Genomic DNA, 22,411 nt, shown 5'->3' on the forward strand with positions numbered 1-22,411 from the left:
TGCATTTATTAAGCATTGAACTTAAAGCATTGACTGTATTTAAGGTTTTCAAACACAGTACTCGTAACTCTTTAGGAACTTATGCCTCAGATATCAAAAGGCATGGTTTTTGAAATGCAAGCATGATTAGAACTACCAAGAGACTAGATAATCCAGTGTTTGCAGCCAATCATGTCAGAAATTGTAAGCAACCTCACAAATACTCTGATCTGACAGTAAGGCAGGCTACAAGATTCCAGGTAGGTGGGTAATTTTAAGATCTTTGTTTCAGTGTCTTACCATTTTTAAGTGATATCTTTTACTTTAAGCATTAAAGTGGATTCCAGAAAGTGATAATCTTTGTCTTCTGAAGTCATCGCTTTCAGATTAAGCATGTTATATTTTTGGATTTGCACTATACCATTTCCATAAATTAATTTTGTAATTTTCTCTCACCTTTCATAAAACTGCAGCAGAGAACTTCATTTCTCATATCTGAGATGCTCCATCTCTCTCTCATGTCTTTTTAAGTTAAAACATTATCATTTATTTTAAAAAGACAAGTTCACTAGAAGACTGACACTTTTTTCAACTTATTTCAGAAAGGAAATACTACACAGATACACACAATAAGCAATACAGATTCAAAGACAGTATGTTTTTAAAAGTTTTCTCACATCTGTTTTCATCATTATCTATAAAGAGAAAGATTTGATCATTATTGAAGGAGGAACTGAATTGTTATATAAATCTCACCCGATGTCAGTAAGAGGTGGTTTGTCCCGGCCTCTCTTGTAGCAAAGAAAAAGTTCAGGACTCTTTAGACTTCCATAGTTTAAGTTGGCTTGAAGGGCTGTAGGGGTGGCTTCAACACAGGTGTATCCCTCTGGGACAGTTTCACCAGCTGATTTAATTATCACAGCAATGTCAGTAATTGGAGCCTTTGGAACAGTTGACTTTGTTTCATGTCGGCTTATTTCTTGGTCCAGGAGGGTTGCAGTGTCTGTATCGGTGAGCCCTGCCACTACAAAATAGTCAGCCACTCGTGGACCTTTGTCTTCTATCATGGTTATGTCAGTACTTCCTGGGGAAAATAAAGAGAGAAATCAAACACTCTGCTTTCAAGCTAAACCCCTACCCTCAACAAGTATGAGGATTTAAAATCTTTAAACAAATTGTTGCAAATAAAAGAGTTCCTATATGGAGATTTCATGAAAACTCTAGGAAAATTCCAAAACAAACTCATTTCTGCTGCTAAAGAAGATAGTATTGTCGGTAATTGGATGTCAGTTTTAGCACCGTAACAGTCATGTTTTAGCACAAGGAAGTTTAAGTGAGATAAAGAAGAACTCAAAGCTCCTAACACAGCAGCTACACAGAAAATTGCTTGGCGTTAGCTATTAGACCATTCAAGCTCTTTGCAGGCTATAAATTAATGCAGGTACCCCTAACTAAAAGCATCTATATTTTTCTGCCATTGCTTACTTGACTACAGAATCGTGCTGCCCTTTTTTTTTTTTCTTTTTTTTTGAGAGAGAGAACAATTCCAAGCATAGGCTCACTAGTTTATCTGCTGCACATTTCATCCATTTTGTTTCATAATCTAGACCTAACAGTGCAGTCTTGAGACATTCAGCTGGCAACTGTAACATCTGGAAGTCGTTTACAAAAATCACACATCCAAACCCACATTTCATCAGCTGATCAGGCAGTACACATCACTGCTCAGCTGCACATTCCAGATCTGGAAAGAGTTGTTCTCCCAACGCCAGGGATGTTCACTAAGCACATGATTTTAAGGCAGTGAAATGCAAGTTTCTATTAAGAGCAAAACTAGCTGACAGACTATGCTCAAATATCACAAGTACAATTTCAAGTACCTGATCTCATGAAATACTTATCTTTTTAGTAGTTGAGTGAGAAATATTTAAACAGTAGCTGCCAAGCAATAAACCTGAACTGTTATACCCCTTCAGGGAGCTAGGGACCACCTTCTTTTAGATCCTCATGTTTCCATCACCAGATTTCTGGGGATCCCACCTAGAAAGCTAACCAAGCATGGGCATCTGGTTCCCATCTTTGAAAAAAAGACTGCCACAGCTGCCAAGGTCCCACCTATGAAGGAGTGGTGGTCCACGGGTATTACCAAATAATAAGTGCACCAAAACTGAAAAGTGTCTTGTATTTAGAACGTCCTAGTCTGACAACTGCAGAAACACTGGCCTCTGCTAACAGAAAGGCGGTTTGGAAGAGACAGCATAATCCTGTCCCCTGCAACCTCATTTCTCCTCCTGTTCTTACCCTGCTCTTTCTTACAGAAATTATACCGAAAAGGTATTTTCCATTGTCACACTTTGCAAGACTTTTAAAACTTGTTATCAAAAGTGTTCTGAGGACTCAGCTAAAGGAAAAATCAGTTATTCATCCTGCATGCTTACTAAGAAATCTTAGCATAAGATTATACAACTTAGGCACCAACCACTATATTGCAAGGTACTGTAGCACGAGATGAAAGTAAGGAGGGGAAGGGGAACTTCATGCAAATTTGCAGTACCTCTATACTCCAACTAACTCAATTTTTTATTTTCTAATACTGAAATGACAACATTTCAAATCCTTTCAAACCTCAAAGAAGAGGAACTACACCCTTAAAAGACTCCTCTTCTGCAATATTTTTCCACAATGCTTTTCACAACATCACTTCAGCGTTCTCTAAACATTTTGGCTAGCAGCTTTTGTAGGGCAATCCATAATCAGAGATCCTGGGAAGAGACACAGAAGTGTTTGGCTCCCCTGAAAAGGGGAAAGCCATGGGACAGCTACTCACATGACTGAGTTTTCAGGCCTAAAATATACAGATGCCGTATCAACGGGAGCAATAAAAGGTTTATTCAACTTGTCAGGTGTTCAGTGCCTAGGTCTCCTGAAGAACAAGAAAATTACTCCAAAGCCATAGCTACTTGTGAAGCTTCTGAATCACTTTCAGCTACAGAACTTGCAGCAGTTTACCCTTCTTACTGTCATAAACAACATGAAATTAGTGATAAAGCCCCTTACAGGTAAACAAGTCAGCATGAAATGCAGGGGTCATAACTTCAACTTAATATCATATAAATTGGTGCTTCTGTTAAAAGGTCCCTTCTCATTCTGCCATTGCTCATTCCCACCTTTGCTTTTGTCCAGAGCTTTGACAACTAGTTAGTGCAACCATGTAATGAACTGGAACAAGGAATCGCTCTGGCTGAACGCTAACCTGGCAGAGACTGTTTAGCGTTCAACCAGAGCAATTCTCCAATGATTCACTGTGTCAGCACAAAAGCAGCAGCAGTATGCCCCTTTCAGCGGCAGCACTGACTTGCACTGGATTAATCATAAAACTGTGAAGTCTAAAATGTTTCAGTTTGTCTCTTAGACACTTGAACTTGTTCACAGAATTATAAAAATAAAGAAATAAAGAAATAAACCAACCTCTCCCCTAAAAGAAAGGAAAATCCTGAGCCAGAATACCTTGTATTCTGGAAAGTACTGATTGCACTTGACAAACGTGAAACCAAATTACTGGAACAAGCTGCTAAAAATAGCAAAATGGTTGGCATCATATAAATGTGGTTTTTTTAAAAAACAAAATCTTTGTTAAACAATCCAGCCTTTTATTACCTGCTATGTGTTCACAAAGCTTAATAATGTTCTCTCAATGCAACATTAAAATCACCACCCACATTTACTTTTAGCACACAGAGAAGGAAATAAAACAGTAACGATAACAGCATACAACATCAAAAATCTCACAGCAGTTCGTATTTTTAATCACAGCTATAGTTCCTGGAATTGCACTAATGTTATCCTCGAAAGTTTTTTAAAGTGAAAATTCAGCTTTCCTGGGTAAATGGAGGGAGAAAAAATTAAAAAGTCTTGAAAAATTAAATACTAAGATTTGGAAGGTTAGAATGCAAACGAAGAGAATCCATTCCCAAATTTTTACCAGTGGGGATCAATAAAATTGTAGCAATTAGTTGCTAAGGAGCATACACTTACATCTATGATTTTATATTTTTCTCTTAGCCATGGCTATGTTTTACTTTACAGAAACTCTGTGTAATATGTGGCAGGCAAAAGTCAGAGTCACCAGACAATTCAGCTGAGAAACCTGGCACACAAGCCTCATATGTCAGCATAACATTTAGAGAGTTTTTCAAAATGTTCTGGGTCTCTCAAAACAGTTCCCTTCCTTTTCCACATGGATAACAAAAGTTAATGTTTCAAGTAGGCACTACAACTCAGCTCTTCAAGTATTCTCCAATTTCAGAAAGATTTAAAGCAACAGGATCTCCCAAAAGAGACCTTTAAATAATAGCTCTTAATTAAGCCACGGTTACCTTCTTTAATGCTATAGCATTATAAATATAAATAGACACTAAACTATAAATTAGCAGATAGCCACCAAAACAAATAGAAACAGCAGAATTCAGTTAGTCCAAGGATGCTTTGCCTTCTGAACTGCAGGAAAAAATAAACATGATTTGTGGGGGAACAAGATGAATCCACTGCCATTTTCCACTATTTTGGGGATACCTCACACAAGAATTAAGTACGCACACTGCTCCTCTTAATAGACAAGGGAACGAACATTCTTCCAAGAGACTTTCTATTTTAAGTTTTTCACAGCAACTTTTCCCCACCATAATTTCAAGAGATACTGTCCTCTGTCAGTTTTCTATGAGTAGGTTTCTGTATATCACAAGAATAATAGGAAAACTCATAATTTAGAAAATATTGGGACTTTCATTGTAACACCCCATTACCTTGCAGGACAAAACCCAAATACAAAAAAATTCTAAAAATAAAAACTGTTACCTGTTCAATGTTGAAAATGCAGGATATATTGAAGAAAAAGCCAACATACAAGTCCCATGAAAGATTTTTTTTTTTTTTTAAGTCTACAGAGATACTTCAGTTTCAGTCAAATAAATGGAAAACCAAAATTGGGAATTCTGTTTTAAGAACATGAGCAATAATACTGTTTGCGGAATTACAAACCTCCAAGTCCATACAGATCCATAAGGGCTATGGGAAAGCACTTAACTGAAGTCAGTTTTCCATTTCATTCATAGGCCTCAATAAGAAAGTTTGCTATGAGCAGTTTAGGACCAAAATTATTTTTTAAATAAAAGAAAAAAATTAGAAGTAGTCTTCAGAATAAAATATGTATTTTTAAAATCCCCATGCTTTTCTAAAAGCAATTCCCACTGGAATTAATTAGTTTTGTAGATTAAAAACAAACCCAGCCTGCACAGACAACACTTAAAGGCACTTAGTACAAGTAGTTTAAGTCAAGAGGTTCATTTAGCAAAAATATGCAGGAGTGAAAAAAATAAATTCTTTTCACTGCTATATGCCAGAAATATGGCAAAGTGTTCTCCTCTCCCACAGTCCATTTAAGGTTGACCTCTCTAAAAAGACAACAGCCTTTCTCACAACCACAATGTAATTTTGCAATTCTTCCATAATATCAAAACCAGAGCAATTCAACTGTTAGCTTCATAGAGGCCATAGCTCGCTCTTAATGAGAGATTTCACAGTGAAACTGCCTTGGGGAAAGGGAATTATGAACAATTATGAAAAAAAATACTACATTATTAGACATTACTTCAGTTTATTGACTGCTGTCTAAAACACCAGTTAGATTTTTCTTTCAATATAACTAGATGGCAATTTCCTCTCTTTAGCTGAATCACAACAAAGAGTTGTTCTTGCAAAGATATAAAAATTTGTGAGAGCAAGTTACAAGAAGCCACAATGAAGTAAAGATGACAATGTAAGTAAGTATTGTATTTGTATTTTATTTCATAGCTATGTTGCTTTTATCACATAGTTACAAGCTTTTCAATTCCAAAATGGAGATCATTAAAGTAAAGTTCCAGTCTTCATTTAGAGATTGCCACAGCTGAGGACTGCTATTCTTTAGATACAAAAAAAAAAAATTTTCTTCCGCATTACCTGCAAGACACATAAAAAGGAGACTTCTCTAACATATTCATTTGTTGAAGTCTGCTTCAGCTACCTGTCATACTCTGTGTAATAGCAAATATTTATCTTAACAGTTAGATCCACAACTGGTTTCCTAAGACTCCTCCAATTAAATTCACTAATGACATAATTTGCCTTACCACTGCACCAGCTGTATGTAGTCAAGTAACGTTGGCTTAGAATACTCCATAACATAAGTATGGTGAGCAGTACTTCATTTCTCAAGCGTGGAATTTCAGAAAAGTGCTTGTCTGCTCATCTAAAATAAAGACATAGATGCAGCAGAAAAGAATAACAGAAAAATTAGTATGCTAAAACCTTATTATTCTAGAAATTTTAATTTATTTTCTAATACTATTAAATGTTAGAAAGTTGCTATGAGAAAATACGCATGATGGGCAATTCTTTATCTTTTTAGAAAGTCAGAGAGTACCATTTCTGCCTTTCATTTCAGTGTTTCATTTGAAGACAGTATTCACTGAAAGAAAAATCTGTTCTGAAAATAGTATCTGTAATGCACAATCCATTAACTTTGTCAAATGTTTAGGCCACCTCCTTCACTTTTGAAAAAGGCTCTTGGAAACGATGCTAGGAGGGTGATCTGCCACACCGCATGTATAATCTTAAAAGTTTTCAAGTATTTCAGAAAGCATTTTAAACACACTTTGGACATCAGCATAACTAATATGCCAAATAACGTTGTGCAGAGCAGATACAGTACCGACTCAGAAACCACAAGCAACGTAGCCATGTAAGTCTAATACACTATTCCAACTACGGTCCCCTTTTTGGCCTATCAACAGAACTTTTGCAGCCATCTTATTTTCAGGACCAAACTGCTATCACTACACAACACTGTCCCAATACTACATGGGCCTACCATGCTGAATAAAAGAAACTTTAGCACTTCTGAACCAACCTCTAATGCACAGTTTAGACCTGCTCAAAAAAAAGTAGTGGAGAAAATGAAACATCATCCTTCACTTTCCAGGAACTTTCATCCTAGTAGAGACAAGAGGCCATTTTCGCAGAAGAGCTTTTCATTAAGTGAAGTCTTGCATTCCTCAAAAGTCATGGCGTAATTTATGCTGTCTCCTTTTGAACCCGTGATAAAATAACAGAAGTCTAGAATTCTACGTACAGGTCTGTCTTAATCCTAAAAATATCTTAAGTGTCAAATTATACTCTATAATTAGATTGGCAAGCCAGCGTAAGTCTAGAAACAAACGGTACAGGCAACTGCACTTTTAGGCAAGTGGACTTGAAGAAAAGGAAACATAAGCTTTATAAAACTGCATACAGCAGCAACCAAGGGAAAGGATATGTCACAAATGCCAATCTGATAATTTGCATACAAATCCCATACCTACACCTGACGCTACTAAGGAGAAGGTATTCTTGGAAACCTGTGTGTACGCACTCACTCCAGAGTAAGAATAACCACCCACAGAGCGGGTTCAGAGGTAGTTGTTTTTAAGGCAAAGGTTTTAAGTGCAGGCAAATCCTTGAGTAATTGCTTGTTCCTTTCAGCTTCTGGAAAGAAGTGGCACAAATGCTGGTATCTCAATGCACACAAAGAATAAAATAAATTTATGTCAAGGGTGTGTGTGGATATCAAAGGTTTTTTCAGTTCACTCCTTACTAGACTGCTGATCTTACATCTTTTAAAAAAAATTAGCATAAGGCTCAGGAGGCCAACTAGTATAACTTTAACTGGAAAAATCAAGTTGGTCTTAAAAGCCTCTTATTTCCTCATCTCTGAGCACTCCACTACCTGCAAATAAAACTCACTACATACTATACACCAATTGAATGTAAAAAGTTCTTCTCAAGTTTATTTTTTACATAGCAAAAGTCTATGAAATAGAGTTGAACTTTGTTTATAAAAATCTCACTAGTTTCAGAATTCTGCTCTAAACAAGTGTCCACTAGAAAGAAATGAAATCAGATCAGTAAAAGCCTAACATCAGAGAGATGGCAGCCAGTTTTATAGACAAAACACAATCTTCCTGCAACTGAATAAACACTTCACTGCTACTTACTGCAGTGTATAACTGTATTATCTCATACAATGCTCCCTTGAAAAAGCAGATGTCTTTTTAGTGATACTTTATAAGAAAGACCAACTCTTTCTTATAATCAGTGACCTTTTCCTTCACTACCCACATGAAGACTCAGAACTGAGATATTCTTGACCCTAAATCACAAATAAAAATAAAGCCATAAAGAGCTTTTTCAGCCTATTTTCAATATAATCAAAGTCCAGAAATCTATTTAACTGAAAATACTGGTGAACTCATGGTCAAAGAACTGAAATTATAAAGGTATTTTTACAAGTGATTAATGGCTAACACATGACTTTGCAATTTATTAAACTCACTTGCATCCTCTTTCAGATACTGACAGTGCCCAAAAACTACTATGTGTGGAAACTACTACTTAAAAGTACTTGCTGTGTGGAAGCCTACAGCATGCATACACAGATGACTGAAGAACTTAGACGAGATGGGATACTTTCCCCATAACTGAAACTATTTTTGTAACCAGACTGCATAGGAAATAAGTTTTATTCCAGACTGAAGCATAACTTCAGCACTTTTTGTGCACTGTGGCTGAAAACATCTATTTTGAAAACAGCCTGCACAGTTAAGATTTTTAAGCAAGGCAGATGCTAAACACAACTCAGGACTCCTACACAAATACTTGGTTTTGCAAGTGAATTATACTTGGCTATTAGCAGTAAAGAAGTTAAAAGAAAAACGTATACACATTCTTCTCCAAGATTTATTCCCAAAATAAACTGGCCTAAAGATCAGGGAAGACACCAGATTTGCTAAACAAATTTAAAAGACAAAGACTCTACTGGATGGATACAAGACAATGTGTCAGGAGGTCATTGGGAACACTTAGAAAATTTACTGGCTACAGTCTGAGTAAGATAGAAGCATTACTGTTTTACAACCACTGCAGTAGGTAAAACTTCATAGACAACACAGGGACTACCACAGGCACCTCACTCCCCCATGCAGAACTTAATAAGCTGTGTGACCAAGTCTTTATACATGCCACTTCTCTATTATTGCCAATTACTTAATCAGAAGAGAGAAAGTGTAGGAAAAGTTTGTTTACCTTTCTGAAAATTCAGAAAAAAAAAAAAAACTTTCCCTGCTGTGGTAGAGAAGGGAGAGATCTGATTCTTTATTCACACAGGCCATTCTTTCATCTTGTGCTGATATTAAATAATGTGATTGGTGAAGGGATGGGAAGAACAATTTGTTTCCCCTTTGTATAAAAGAATCTTCACTGATGTTTGTTAAATCTTAATTTTATACCACAGCAACCCATGCAGAATGTCTTTTAATGAGTGACTTTCAAAATGTCCCTGATTCATATTAAAAGCATTATGTAACAGGCATACACGTTAGTTAAAATACGTAACCAGCAAGACAGCATACTTCTTGAAATAAAGCAGTATCAGCTATTCATTAAAACTGAAAACGGAAAAAAATTAAAACAAGATTTGTAAATGCCTTTGAAGACATGTTTGAAGAAGCTAAATCACTGTCATACACAGAAAAGAGATACAGCTAGGTTGCATTAAGCCTTCAGCTTGCCTCCATTCTTTCTGCACACATTTCAAATACCAGAATCACAGAGCGGTTTGAGTTGGAAGGGACCCTTAAAGATCAAGTCCCCCTGCCATGGGTAGGGACATCTTCCACTAGACCAGGTTGCTCAAAGCCCTGTCCAACCTGACCTTGAACACTTCTAGGGATGGGGCATCCACAACTTCTCTAGGCAACCGATCCAGTGCCTCACCACCCTCATTGTAATAAATGTCTTCCTTATGTCCAAGCTAAACCTACCCTCTTTTAGTTTAAAACTGTTGCCCCTTATCCTGTCACTACAGGCCTTGCTAAAAAAATCTTTATGTAGTATTTTGCAACAGTGGTAAAGATAAAGGCATGACAAAGTTGGTGTGAAGAAGCTGATGACACTGATGAAAAAAGAAAATTTTTTGCAGAAACAGGTGGTCTTAAATCAGAACAATAAAGTTTAGTCACCTAGGACAACAGAAGGTAGGACCTGAAAGCCTGAACTTAGCAAGTTCGACCAGCAGTGAGGATTTGGACACTTCAGAGTTTTGTCTCTAGGACTGTTTATAAAAATCAAATCTAAATACAAATGCTAAAGGACTGAAACTACTATTAGATATAATGGTTAGTACTAATACTATGAATACTATTTTTTAAAACTTCACATTAGTGGAAATGCATCAATTATAGTGCTTTCTTCAGCTTTTTTTTTTTTTTTTTATTATTTCCTAGTTGTATTCCATAGCAACAGAAAGGACACAGTGAAGGTGGTTCTCAGTGTTAACTGTATTCAATAAATCAGAATGATTGCTTTTGTTCTAATTGCCTCAAATTTTATCTTTGTTTAAGTGGATTTCAAGACATGGAAGCTAATACTTGAAGTCACTTTGAAAAGCAATGAGCAATGCAATCATGGACTATATCTGGCAATCAAAATTTTAAACTGTTTTTTTTAAACACAAAATATAGATATGATTCTAGCACACATATATACCCACACAGGCTTAAATGTAAGCAGCATACGCAAAGACAGTCATCAATATTACCATTTAACAACCACAACATACTGCAGTATACACACAGGGTTCCCAAAGAGCTTGCACTCAGTTGTTTGTCCATTCCAGCATATCTTCACTATTATTGCTGACATCAGTATGCGTGTCCATACCACAGTCACTTTTAAGCAAGCCCATTTCTACTCAGATAAGTGTGCAACTCCAGCTTATGTGTTTCAGTTCAGTGCACGTGGGACAGCAGAAATCAGACCTTGCGTATGCATCACAGGTGATTTAAAATTACTACAGAATGGAACATCATAAACTAGACTATTCAACAACGTTAAACAAATTCAGATGAACCAAGGAGATTTATGAAACACTTAAGATGTCATTAGCAACACATAGGGAAGTTACATGGACATGTCTATATATGAGTTCTATGAAGCACATTTTACCATGTGTAAGAATATACCATGAATATGTACACACACAGATATATATATATATATATATATATATATATACACATACACACACACCCCACAACCAAAGACAAGGTAAGGCAACATTACTTCAAGCATACCATTAGCACTGAACAGGATTAAAGTAGAAAAAAAGTAGTCCACAGATTATTAGCCACAGCCAGTCAGTAACAAGAGAAAAAGAATTCCTAGATGTGCATTTAAAGACATTCTTTTTTGGAATGCATATCACATTGTCATAAATTATGAAGTGAAATAACAGTTACAGTCACTTGACTAAATCACACGAGTATTAGAAAAACTAGAGTCGCAAAAATAACTTAGCAGACATGCAATGCCCACCTTCTACCTGTCTTAACACAATCAGCTGTGGAACAAGAATGGTTGGATGTCACCCGTGACTGGGTCTGAACATGCACATATGCAAATACAGGACCATTCCTTTGTAGCAGTTTTCAAGTAAACATTTGAGAATGTAATGGTTGCACAATTGAAACAGGTTACAAGCTACAAGCTGATTATCTTACAAAGGTCTATAACATTGTAAAAAAATAAACTTAAGGACAAGGTGAAAGATAAAAAGCTTGCCAATTTAATGAAGTATTCCTATAGGATGGCTTTTATCAGTTAATTGAAGTTCATCCAGAAAACAAGTTGTATCAAAGTCCAGTACTGCAAATAATCTAAACTGGCTTTTTGTGTCAGATAGATAACTAAATTGTCGCAATTTGCACATATTCAAAGAAAAAATGTTGACTCTGTACTAGCTGTTTGTCTGTTTTCTGACAGCATCCGAACACCAAAATCAGGCATAAAATGAATGCAATGAGCTTGGTGGGAAAGTTTTCTAAAGCCTTCCAAATAGGTCAGGGTACTACAGTAGGAAAGAAGCAGAAAAATCCTATCATATCACCTCAGGTAAGAAACTCCTATAGAAGCAACGGCACCAACCCTAGAAACAATTTGATGGAACAGTTGCCGTCTTTTTCCCCCACCTGTGCAAAAAAGTTCTCAGAGCACCAGAGTTCTGCAAACTATAAATATCCAAGAACAAAATCACTTCTCCTGTAAGCTCCTGAAATGTCAAATACAGCTCTATAGTTAATGCTGAAAAACAAACTGTATTTTATAAATTAAATTAAAAAAATCTTAAACAATCAAATTAGCAGACATACTTAAAACCCAAAGACCAAAGGCTGGTCCCACCTCATTTCCACATGAGAAGATTTTTTTCCACACTTTTAATTGTAACTTCTACAATGGCTGAAGCCATCCATAATTATTTAAAACTTGACTAAGATACCTGGTATCTCTCTTTGGGAATTTGTTACTGATGTTTTCATGAGAGCCACTAAGAAATACACCATTCATATAATGGGAAAGAGCTGTCTGTATTCTTCCAGTGTAGTTTTCCTTTTCAATTTCAAACCGTGGGCTGTGAAATGATGCAATAGTGTGCTTCATTTGAAGAAGGGGTGGTGAGGAAATGAACTGACTTTTGCAAATCCAGTATCATAATAAGTGATAATTACATAGCAATAATTCTCTAGTTTTGTACAGCATATACAGTTGGCCACTTAAGCATCAATTTTGTTACTGAGAAGTCTTACAGCTTTTCAGACCTGTTTTAGAAACAAATGAAGAACATTTTAAAATAATTTTGCCCTTAAACAAAATATATTATTGTTCTCCATTACCCTGAATTTTCTTTGCATCATCTATGTTTTCATGTCCTGCGTGCAATTCCTTGGATTGCTGGAGCAAAAATTATCAGAAGGGAGGAAACTAGTCACAAATGTTCAGCGTTATATTTAATGAATTGGTATTATTCAGAAAAGACACAAAAGCAAACTACTAACAACTTAAGATTCTGTCTTAGGAAGAACCGTGCTTTTAGTCTGATTTTTTTCCAGTTGTCAGCAAAACCAGTTACCATTGCTACAAAACAGTGGGGCAATGATGTTATGATATAAATGCTTGTATCAAACATAATAAAGGCTTTCAGAAGCAAAGTTTTCAGAAGCAATTTGAACAGCTACTTATCACTTATAAGTGACTGAAAATATCACTAGGTTAATGGACCCTGTGATCCAGGATGCTAAGGAGTATGAAAATGGCCCTCAGAAAAACACTAAGTGGAGAAAAAGAGAAAAAAAAAAAAAGAAAAAAAAGAAAAAAAAAACATTCCAGACTATCTCTACCATATTCAACGGTTCAAGTTTTCCTATTGTAATTTTAAGCTGTCCAATGGTATAAAAATTGGAGCAGTTACAGACATGTGAGGCCAAAAAAACAAATTCTGAAGTGACCTACAAAGTCTAGAGGAGAAGCAGCTGGCATCAATGAAGGCAAGTTTGGTACCAGTATATTAAGTTCTATTGCCAAGGACAGAAAACAGAAATGGAAAGGATGTGAGAAGGGAAGAATGATAATCAGCAAGCAGTCCAACTACACTCGTTTAATAAACCAGGTTAATCTTGTTTCATCAGTGTTGTACCTAAACTGTTCTTTCACAGAACAGAAGATGGCAACTACTCCAGAGGCTGCAAAGAAAATAGTTCAAGAGAGAAAATTAAATAATAAATAGAGAGATAATTAAATAATAATTGATAATAAATAATAATAATAATTATTATTCTCAGAGCAAGGGAAGTACTTTATAAAATGCACTTAACTGCCCCAGTTGCAAGCTTTAAAGGTTAGCCATGCTCAGTATTATGTAATGAGTGAAACATCTGCAGCCCTGGAAACATTCTTTGTTAGAGAACTCTTTCTGTAATTGGAAACTCTGTTGGAACAAAGCCAAATATAGTAGCCTGAAACAAAAATATAACAGTGAAGAAAAAGTCAAGAGACAATAGTCCAATGGCTAAGTGCCTTCCAGAAGCCCAAATCTCCTAGACTGTTTTTTGTAGGTTTTTTGGTGCCCTTTTTTGGTTGGGGTGAGGCCGGACTATGTTTTGGTTTTGGGAGGTCAAAGGAGACAAGAAAAGATGTTCTGTTTCAAATCCTCCAGAGAGGTTACTCAAAGCAAGCTGTAAGAGTCTGAGATATTCTTTTTCTTGTTGCTCTTTCTACTAACCATTGACATAATTACTAGCATTGAAATTATTTTGCCAGAATCTCCAGCGACAGGAATTTGCCAGATCACAGAACCATGATTGATTTCATTTTTGTTAGCTGCCCACAATACAGTCAGCCATATGCCACTTGAAATCGTCTCCTAAGGGCTCCACAAATCCAGAGTGGAAAACCCACTCACTGGTTTTGAGGAACATGATTTTCCTCATTTTTATTTTTTGGGAAAAAAAATGCTGCAGGAAGGCATCATTCTTCTCTGTAGGTCTCTCCATAGACAACTTTATCACATCGAACACAGGCTGCTTCATCGGCACTTTCAGAGCCTCACAGCCTATCCCCACCCCACTGAACACCTTTCCTGGCTATCAAGAGGATGACTCTCATTTCTGGTTGGACTATGACACCAGCCTCAAACCACTCACTTTAATGTCAGCATTTTCATTCTTTCTCGGCTGCTTTTCAAGCTTGGCAGGAGCTTATTAACACTTCAGAAGTCTGTCTTTTAATCCTCTTGCCAACTCCTCATTAAGAAACTCTCCCTTGCCAAGATGGCTTAAAAAAGCCCAAACCACATGCCTGACAGCAGTTAGAATATTCATGCTTTTGGTCTTCAGGAGGAACTGTCTTTTTGCTCTTTATGCTGCACCAGGCATACCACAGTCTTGATCTGCAGCACATTTTTGCAGTCAGAGTTTGCATTAGCACATCTGCAGCAAATGCAGAAACAGTGCAGGCTAGTAACACCTCTACATCACTCACTTCGCAGGTCACCTCACAATGAAGTTACTACAAACATAAATCACGCGTAAGAAGCTTAGGCAGGAGCGTGGTTCCTGAAAACTTAGGCTCTCGACTTCCATAAGTGTTTTCTGTATTGTCAACTGTTTTAGCAAAACTTTCTAAAGACAAGCACTTTGCTTAGTATCTAAGCTACTCTTCCCCTTCCTAGATACAGGCTAATAGAGAAATGGATCATGACAATCTAAGAAAGTGCAGTGTCAATGACTGCCTCCCATGTCTCTTCTAATTTATTTTAAAGAATATTCACAAGAGGACTCATGCAACCATACACCAGTCCAGTCACAACTCCAAAAGCCAGAATAAAATCGACCAAAGCCACCTAAAGGATAGTAAAGCTATCATAATATTAAAAGTACGTAAATGGAAAAGCACCCAAAAATAAAAGTCAAGTGGACTGTGTATCTGCAAAAGCATACATGTGAAGTGATACAAACTCTTCATTATGACTACAACTCTTCCTCCAGAATAAACATAAAAATATTGCTTAAGTTTGTACTGACAAAGATAAATTTTATCAACAGACAAGAAAATGTTTTCATTCTGTAGAAAATCTGACTTGTATTTTCTTGTTTCTTTTCTGTTAAAATTTTCAGTCACTTCTGAGACAACTAATTTTTATGCAGAAACTCATCACAAAGCCAAAAAATCTTTTTTCCCTCTGAATTCTTCAATATGTGTAAAGAAACTTAGGTTTTCACCCCTTAAAAGCCATTGGTTATCAACCCTTGCTTTTTGCTGTGCTCACTTATATCCCTGAGTATATATATTCAGGAGAACCGAGTATCTGAATCCATTAAAGCCCATAGTTCAGTCTTCTGAATGTACGTCAAATGTGAGATCATTAGAATATTAAAATGACGTCGTGTATTTTATGAACTTCTGAAGAAAATAATCACAAAACATAACACATTGGAAAGGTACTACTTACACAGGCAAATGTATCAATAAATATTTTCCTTAAACACTAAAATAAGCTGTCAAAGGATAGCAAGCTTGAGATTCTTTGTCATGAAGCCTTATCACTCACCAGTTGGGAAGTAAATGTGAAGTTTGACATTACACATATTTTGATCCTTCTCATAATATTATCATCTAACACTCAAAATATCTATACTGTATTACTCAATACAGTGGTGGAGTTCTCAGCAAAACAAAGGAAACTTGATTTTCTGGGATGAACTATACAGATTTTAAACAGTAAAAGAAATGCTTAAATCAGATCATCGCTAAGAGCATACCTGCTTAGTTACAATACAAACACAGGAAAGGGAAGAAAAGGTTATCTTTTTTAAAACTTCAGCAAATATTACTAGCAGCATCCAACATACTTGCCTAAAAATCTGGAGAAATACCCCTTCAGAGAGCCTAAAACTTACCTATGGTAGGATTTTGAAAGCAACTTTAAGTATTCAGTCATATTCTCTCTTGTGCAAAGAGAAAGCAATGCAAAAAGCAATGTCGATTTACTGTTTTATATTGTTGTGCCCTCCGTGTTATTGTTATTACCCTTCATTATTTGCAATATCCATTTCTGTCATAATTTAACACAGGCACTTGTCTTCCTATTTAAAATACTCTTCATGCACGTTTTAATGTATTTTTTGATACATAATGTTTTTATTGATTTATTAATACATTAGAAATGAAAAATCTGGTCTCCTGAAGCAGGATCTGGCTATTGTGGACATAATTCACAATTATTACCATTCCTATTTCCAATTTAACCATCTAGGAATGGATTAATTCAATTTACTTAAGAGGACTGATCTCCAGTTTTTCCAAATTGTTTGGAAATTCAAATGGACATCCTTTCCCAAGATTTGTTCCCACACAACTTACACCACAGCACAGTCCCATCCCTCTACCCAATGCTCAGTTGCTGTGGCATGCACAAAATGTTTGAGGCCCCTACATTCATTTCTCTGCACAGCGTGGAGTGGCATTCACAATTTCTCTCTTTGAAAAAAAAAAAAAAAAGTATACCAGCCCTCATAATCTGCTCCCAAGTATACAGTAGTGGAACATCCTCATTCTCTTCCACTGATACCGCTCCATTGTACATTTTGCTGTCTCTGGGAAGAGGCAAGTGGGATGACAGTTACATAGTCAGAGGATTTACCAGAGAGGTGGGCTACCAGCATTTCAGTCCCTGCTCAAAAGAAAGGGACTGAAGGGATCACACAGCCCTCTATAACACTCTCTTTTTTCTTTTTTCCTTCCTCTGTCATTTTTTAACAGGTCTAGGGCAGCATCAATACTCTATACAGACAAAAAGAGTACGGATACAAATGGAGTGATATAGGATAATTTTGCACTTACCAACCTGGACAACTCAAATGCAAAGTATTTCAACTCAGACGTTCAATCCAGCAAGCGTATCGGTTAAGTATGAGATTTTTAAAAAGGTATAAGAGACAATTAGGCACTTGAGGCTCAAAGCAGTTTCCCTTCTCAGGTTTGTGCATCATCTGGCTATTAATATAGCTAGGAAAACAGTTTAAAATTAGAGGAGTGACTTATTAAATAAGATTTTTTCTTTTCCCTAGCAGAATCAGTTAGATCAAAGAGACTAAGAAGGAGAGGTTTTAAGATGCATAACGGTGCATACACTGTATATCTGAATCTGCCAGAAGACAGAAGAAAAGCTATAAATGTCTTCGTGCAGGATTTGTTCTGTTTTCTTTAAAATAAACTGCAATGTCACATTAGTCATTACATGCATGGTGAATGAGTCATCATAACCCAAAGGAACTTACGGCTTTCACATGTAACTATCTTACAAGAAGATGCCTACAAAAAAAGTTCAAAGCAGAAATGCAACAAAGTGTATACATCAGAGCTTGAAATGACACTGCCTTTTTAAGAAAGTGAGTGAAAGAGGGCACAAAAGAATTCTGCTCTTCAGAGACATACAGGTATTCTGGTTTAAGCCCCTGTGTAAGTATACCACCACCAGCAAAAACCATTTTTTCATTTGCAAAGTCTGTTCTGTTTATGACTTGTGATTTTGTTATACCAGTAAAACTTCAAGTTTGCCTACATAGTTTATTAGTATTGGAAAACTTTAGTGATATGCTTATACTTTATCCACCTAACAAAACAAACAGTCCTATACAGAGAGAATTACTACTTAAAGCCTAAGGCATAACTACAATTAAAAAAAAAAAAAAAAGCAAAGTAAGGGTGCATCCCCAAGGTTATGCAAGAATTTAAAGTCAGAAGAAATTCACATCTTTCCCTGATGATTCTAACTGCAAGAATTCACTTCGACTCAAATAAACATTATACAGGAGACATGTAGTCTTGCTTTTTCTGGTTTCATCACAACTTTGGGAAAACAGTAACATGTTGATGGAGTTAGGAAGTTCTCTCTTTTATGTCCTGCTTACCCTTTAATATTCAGAACTGAAAACAAACCTTGACATGACCAATAAGACATACACTGCTCCCATTCATTAACAAACCACATCTATACACCACAGTGGTTCATGACTTAGAAAGCTTACAAGAAAATGACTTGTACTCTTCCTCCTCCTGCCAAATCCAAATTTTATTTGTAGATGTTTGTGGCACCTATTCAGAAAACTAAACTTAACCTCACATGGTTGGCTTTCCTAGGTTCCTTCTACAGGAAGTAAGAGAGGAGCTTCAAACGATAACTGAGGGCACCTCAAGTCAGGCTTTCATTGGGAATTACCCCCTAAAAACCACGTGGTGCATAACAGGGGATGAGGGGAGCTGAGAAAGATGGGTCTCCCTAGGCTAAAATTAACTTCTGTCAGTATCCCTCTTCATTCACATCTTTGGTGGTTTCAGAAGCTTAACAGGTACAAGACACATATGTTTTACATACATTAAACATTTCTCAGGCTATCCACACCCTTGAAACTATTTCCTCTGGCAAACACACAGCTTATTTTTTATGATTTGTTTTAAGGAAACCTGCAAAAGATATTGTCTATGCCTTCAAAAAAAAAAAAAAGCGAAAACCAAAAAAAACTCAGTGTACTTAAGTTCATCCTACCTTCAAACACAACAATTTTCTGCCACTTATACCTAGATACCCAGCAGTTTATAGTCTCATTAGGGTCATACATTACTTAGAATGTCACTGGGAGAACTCAAGCATCAAGAAAATAATGGAGGCATAGGTAGAAATGACTCCCTAGTCTAGGTGAGCTGCTGCTGTTACTTCCAAGGATGGCTGGCTGATCAACTGTTGAGAACTGGCCACACCAGTTTTCATATTTTGCAATAGTCCCATTCAATGATCAGAGTAACCAACTGAATAACCTGTTGCTGTGACTCAGCAGTTTACTGTATTTTTCCTTTCTATAACTTTCTCTTAGAGCGAGATGGATATCCTGTAGAAGTTCCAGGGCTTAACTATATAGCTACAGATGCCTTGATTTCTTGCTTTTCCTGAAACATTAATTAAGTGCTTTAACTTCTTTTTCTTCATATAGTGCTCCTAGGTAGCTGCTCTCTAGTTGTGGTTCTCTTTCTCCTAACTTCAACTACACTTCTATCCCTTCTCAAAGCAGAAAGATACAGTTTACACATTATATAGACATGGTTGGAGGATATCTTACTCGCAAGACTTATACCTATGTCAGGTTTCTTATCTGGGTGAGAGTACAGTTTCTTCCCCAGAGACTAACAAAGAAGGCTGGAGCCATGTTATGCGACACCAGGAATAGCAGCACCGGGTTGCCCAACAGGGGAAAGAAAGAAAAAAAAAAAAAAAAAAAAAAAAAGAGAGTCTTGCTTTCACCAGTCACACAATGTCTCAACATGAAAGACCTGCAAAGGGAAGAGGAGCACTGAAGAATGCATCAGGGGCTAGACTTCAGTTCAAGCATTACTGATCAAAGGCTGTAATTAATTATAAAGGCAAAAGCTATCACTGAAATGTGTAGGTTCTGAGAGAAAGCAGAAACATGGGGTTCTTTGCCTCTCTGGTGAAAAATGGCTAAGTTTTGTAGCAAAGCTGCAATTCGTTCACAACTGGAAAACACTTTCATTTCAAGAGGAAGAAAGCTTCTACTACTTTGGAGACTTGTAATTGTAAACTCAGATTCTGCTGCCAGAACTGAACAACTTAATTTGCAAGTCAATCCCTGATTTACACTATTTTTAACATCTTTTAGAAAGAAAAACACGGGCTTTTGGTTGATGCTTGAAAAGCATCAAGTCTCTTTAGAGAGGTTTTTGAGAGTAAAGGAAAGGAACTGAAGTGTCACAAAATGTGAAGATTAAAGCAGAATAAGGCAAAACTGGCTCACTGCATTTAACTGAAACAAAGCAAATGGAATTTTTAATGACATGCAAGCCAACCTTTAGGGAAGAAATCATGGGTACGTTTTTACTGTTCTCTGTGTCAACAACCTTGAGTTTGCTGCTCTTCGAAAAAAAAGGGAAAACAAAGTCACATGCATAAACAGAGAGCATCATTATAATCTTTGCTATTCTGAAAACTGTTTTCAAGTTTCCTGTCTCCCAAAGCAGTAAACATCAGGACCACATGTATACCTTTGAAGAGCCTGTAAGCAGAACCAAAGAACTAAGAGTGAGATATTAACCAAGACAAAACTTTCTGCTCTATTCCAGCTTGGAATGCATAGCACAGTGTAACTGTATTCCTGAAACTTTAGAAAAAGTAAGTCTGTATGCGCACATTTTGTGACAGATGCAGTCACAAGAATAAATGAACATGAAACAGTCACACTCCACCGGAACGTATGTTGTAGTCCAGAAACAGTCTTGAACTAACTCACTTTGCTTCTAACAACCATTTGCACAGACGTCAGAGTTGTGAGCCTTTATCTCCACAAATCTGTAGAAAGAAAGCTCTCTCATTATCGTCATGGGCATGGAGTATTTCCAACAACACTACGTTTTCATCCAACAGGAAAGAAGCAACATCACGTTTCTGCATAACTGAGGGCAACAGTTTTGAGAGAGGGATGAATTTTGTAGCAAGGCAGAAGCTCAAAAGTAGATCAAAAAATCCAAAGACTTCAGTTTACAGTCTGAAGCACTGTAGGAGGAAAGCAGGTCTCATGCTGCACAGTGCAGCAAACTCATTCTCATTTTACAGATTTGAATAAGCAGTACTGGACAACTATCTGACAAGTCACGTGGGGAGTGATTTAATAACTACGACTATGAAGTCAACGAACTATTTTAGAGGTCACCTACACCAAGACCTTCAGTGTCTTGAATATTATGCAAGAAAGCAGCATGCTGAAGGTGGGTAATCCATGCCTTTGGATGACTAGCAAGCACAGGGAAAGAAAAGCTCTACCAATTAGGTTTCTACAATGCAAGCTACCTTTAAACAAAAAGATGCCAGATTTAGAGGTTACAGGTGCTTTTTATTGTTATTTCAGTCAGAAGGCTAAGTCAGTCAGAAGGCTAAGTCAGTCAGAAGGCTAAGTCAGTCAGAAGGCTAAGTCAGTCAGAAGGCTAAGTCAGTCAGAAGGCTAAGTCAGTCAGAAGGCTAAGTCAGTCAGAAGGCTAAGTCAGTCAGAAGGCTAAGTCAGTCAGAAGGCTAAGTCAGTCAGAAGGCTAAGTCAGTCAGAAAAGGAGACACTGCTACATGAAACCAGTAACAAGACCACTAAACATGCTAGTCTTTATGCATCCTGCACTATGCCTATGGCTGCCACTGAAATTTATCCGAAAGCTTAACAAATAAGACATCTCATCTTACGTACCAGTCAAAAGACTATCTTACCTTCCTCTTCCAACTTTGGCAATATACCTTTCCTACCTCATTCTACCAAGGCTTTTTTCCTATTGTATTTTTAAGCAAACCCAGACACATGCATCAAGGCTAACCCTGGAATTATTTGTCCTTAAAGCATATGAAGGTTGAATTCCAAATTCAATTCTCCACTGGTCAAAGGCAGACCTAAGAAAGAACCAAGCTTAAGACGATACCATTTCAAGCTCTATATTTCAACAATATGTAGCACTGCTACTCCAAATGAGAATTCAGACATGTTGAGTCAGAGGGATATTATCTGTACCACCATCTGGATATCCCAATTTTGCTCGAGTTAGATGGTTTTTATTCAAAAAAAATACAAAAGTTGATCAGAAAGAAATCCCACACACAATCTTCAAACAAGAAAACAAATATGTAAGGTATGGTCCAAGAAGATCTCATTATATTTACTTTGGGCTATAGAGAGCTCAACCTTAACCTAAGAATGAACAGCCAAATGTAACATTATACTTATGGATAAGTATTTAAGAAAATGCCCATCTTAATTTATAAGATAATTTTTTTAAAACATCCAATTTTTGAGATTTTAGCAGTAATAAGTGTCTATGTGTGCTAGTAACCATCTTAACATATAAGTCAGAAGTCATATAGGCAAGCAAATATTTACATTTCTGGTTTCTACTGAACTCTCTCATTGCACCACTCAAGACAGAA

General features: G+C 36.6%; 1 protein-coding gene across 4 annotated transcripts in view; it reads right to left on the reverse strand.

The window, feature by feature from the left end:
* Positions 1-22,411, reverse strand: part of DENND4C (DENN domain containing 4C) — an 84,615-nt gene that overhangs the window by 60,076 nt on the left and 2,128 nt on the right. For 3 of the 4 annotated variants that reach the window (XM_087741681.1, XM_087741682.1, XM_087741679.1), the window contains exon 2: positions 736-1,063. In XM_087741681.1, coding sequence (XP_087597807.1) covers positions 736-1,046 — 311 coding nt within the window. In that variant the 5' untranslated portion in view covers positions 1,047-1,063. Of the gene's footprint in view, positions 1-735; positions 1,064-6,146; positions 6,266-22,411 lie in introns of all 4 variants that reach the window. The other variant, XM_087741680.1, reaches the window with a different exon arrangement.

Source organism: Nipponia nippon, unplaced genomic scaffold (genome assembly GCF_047370975.1).
Source record: "Nipponia nippon isolate SJK-2023a ecotype South Korea unplaced genomic scaffold, ASM4737097v1 scaffold_8, whole genome shotgun sequence".
Lineage (NCBI taxonomy): Eukaryota > Metazoa > Chordata > Aves > Pelecaniformes > Threskiornithidae > Nipponia > Nipponia nippon.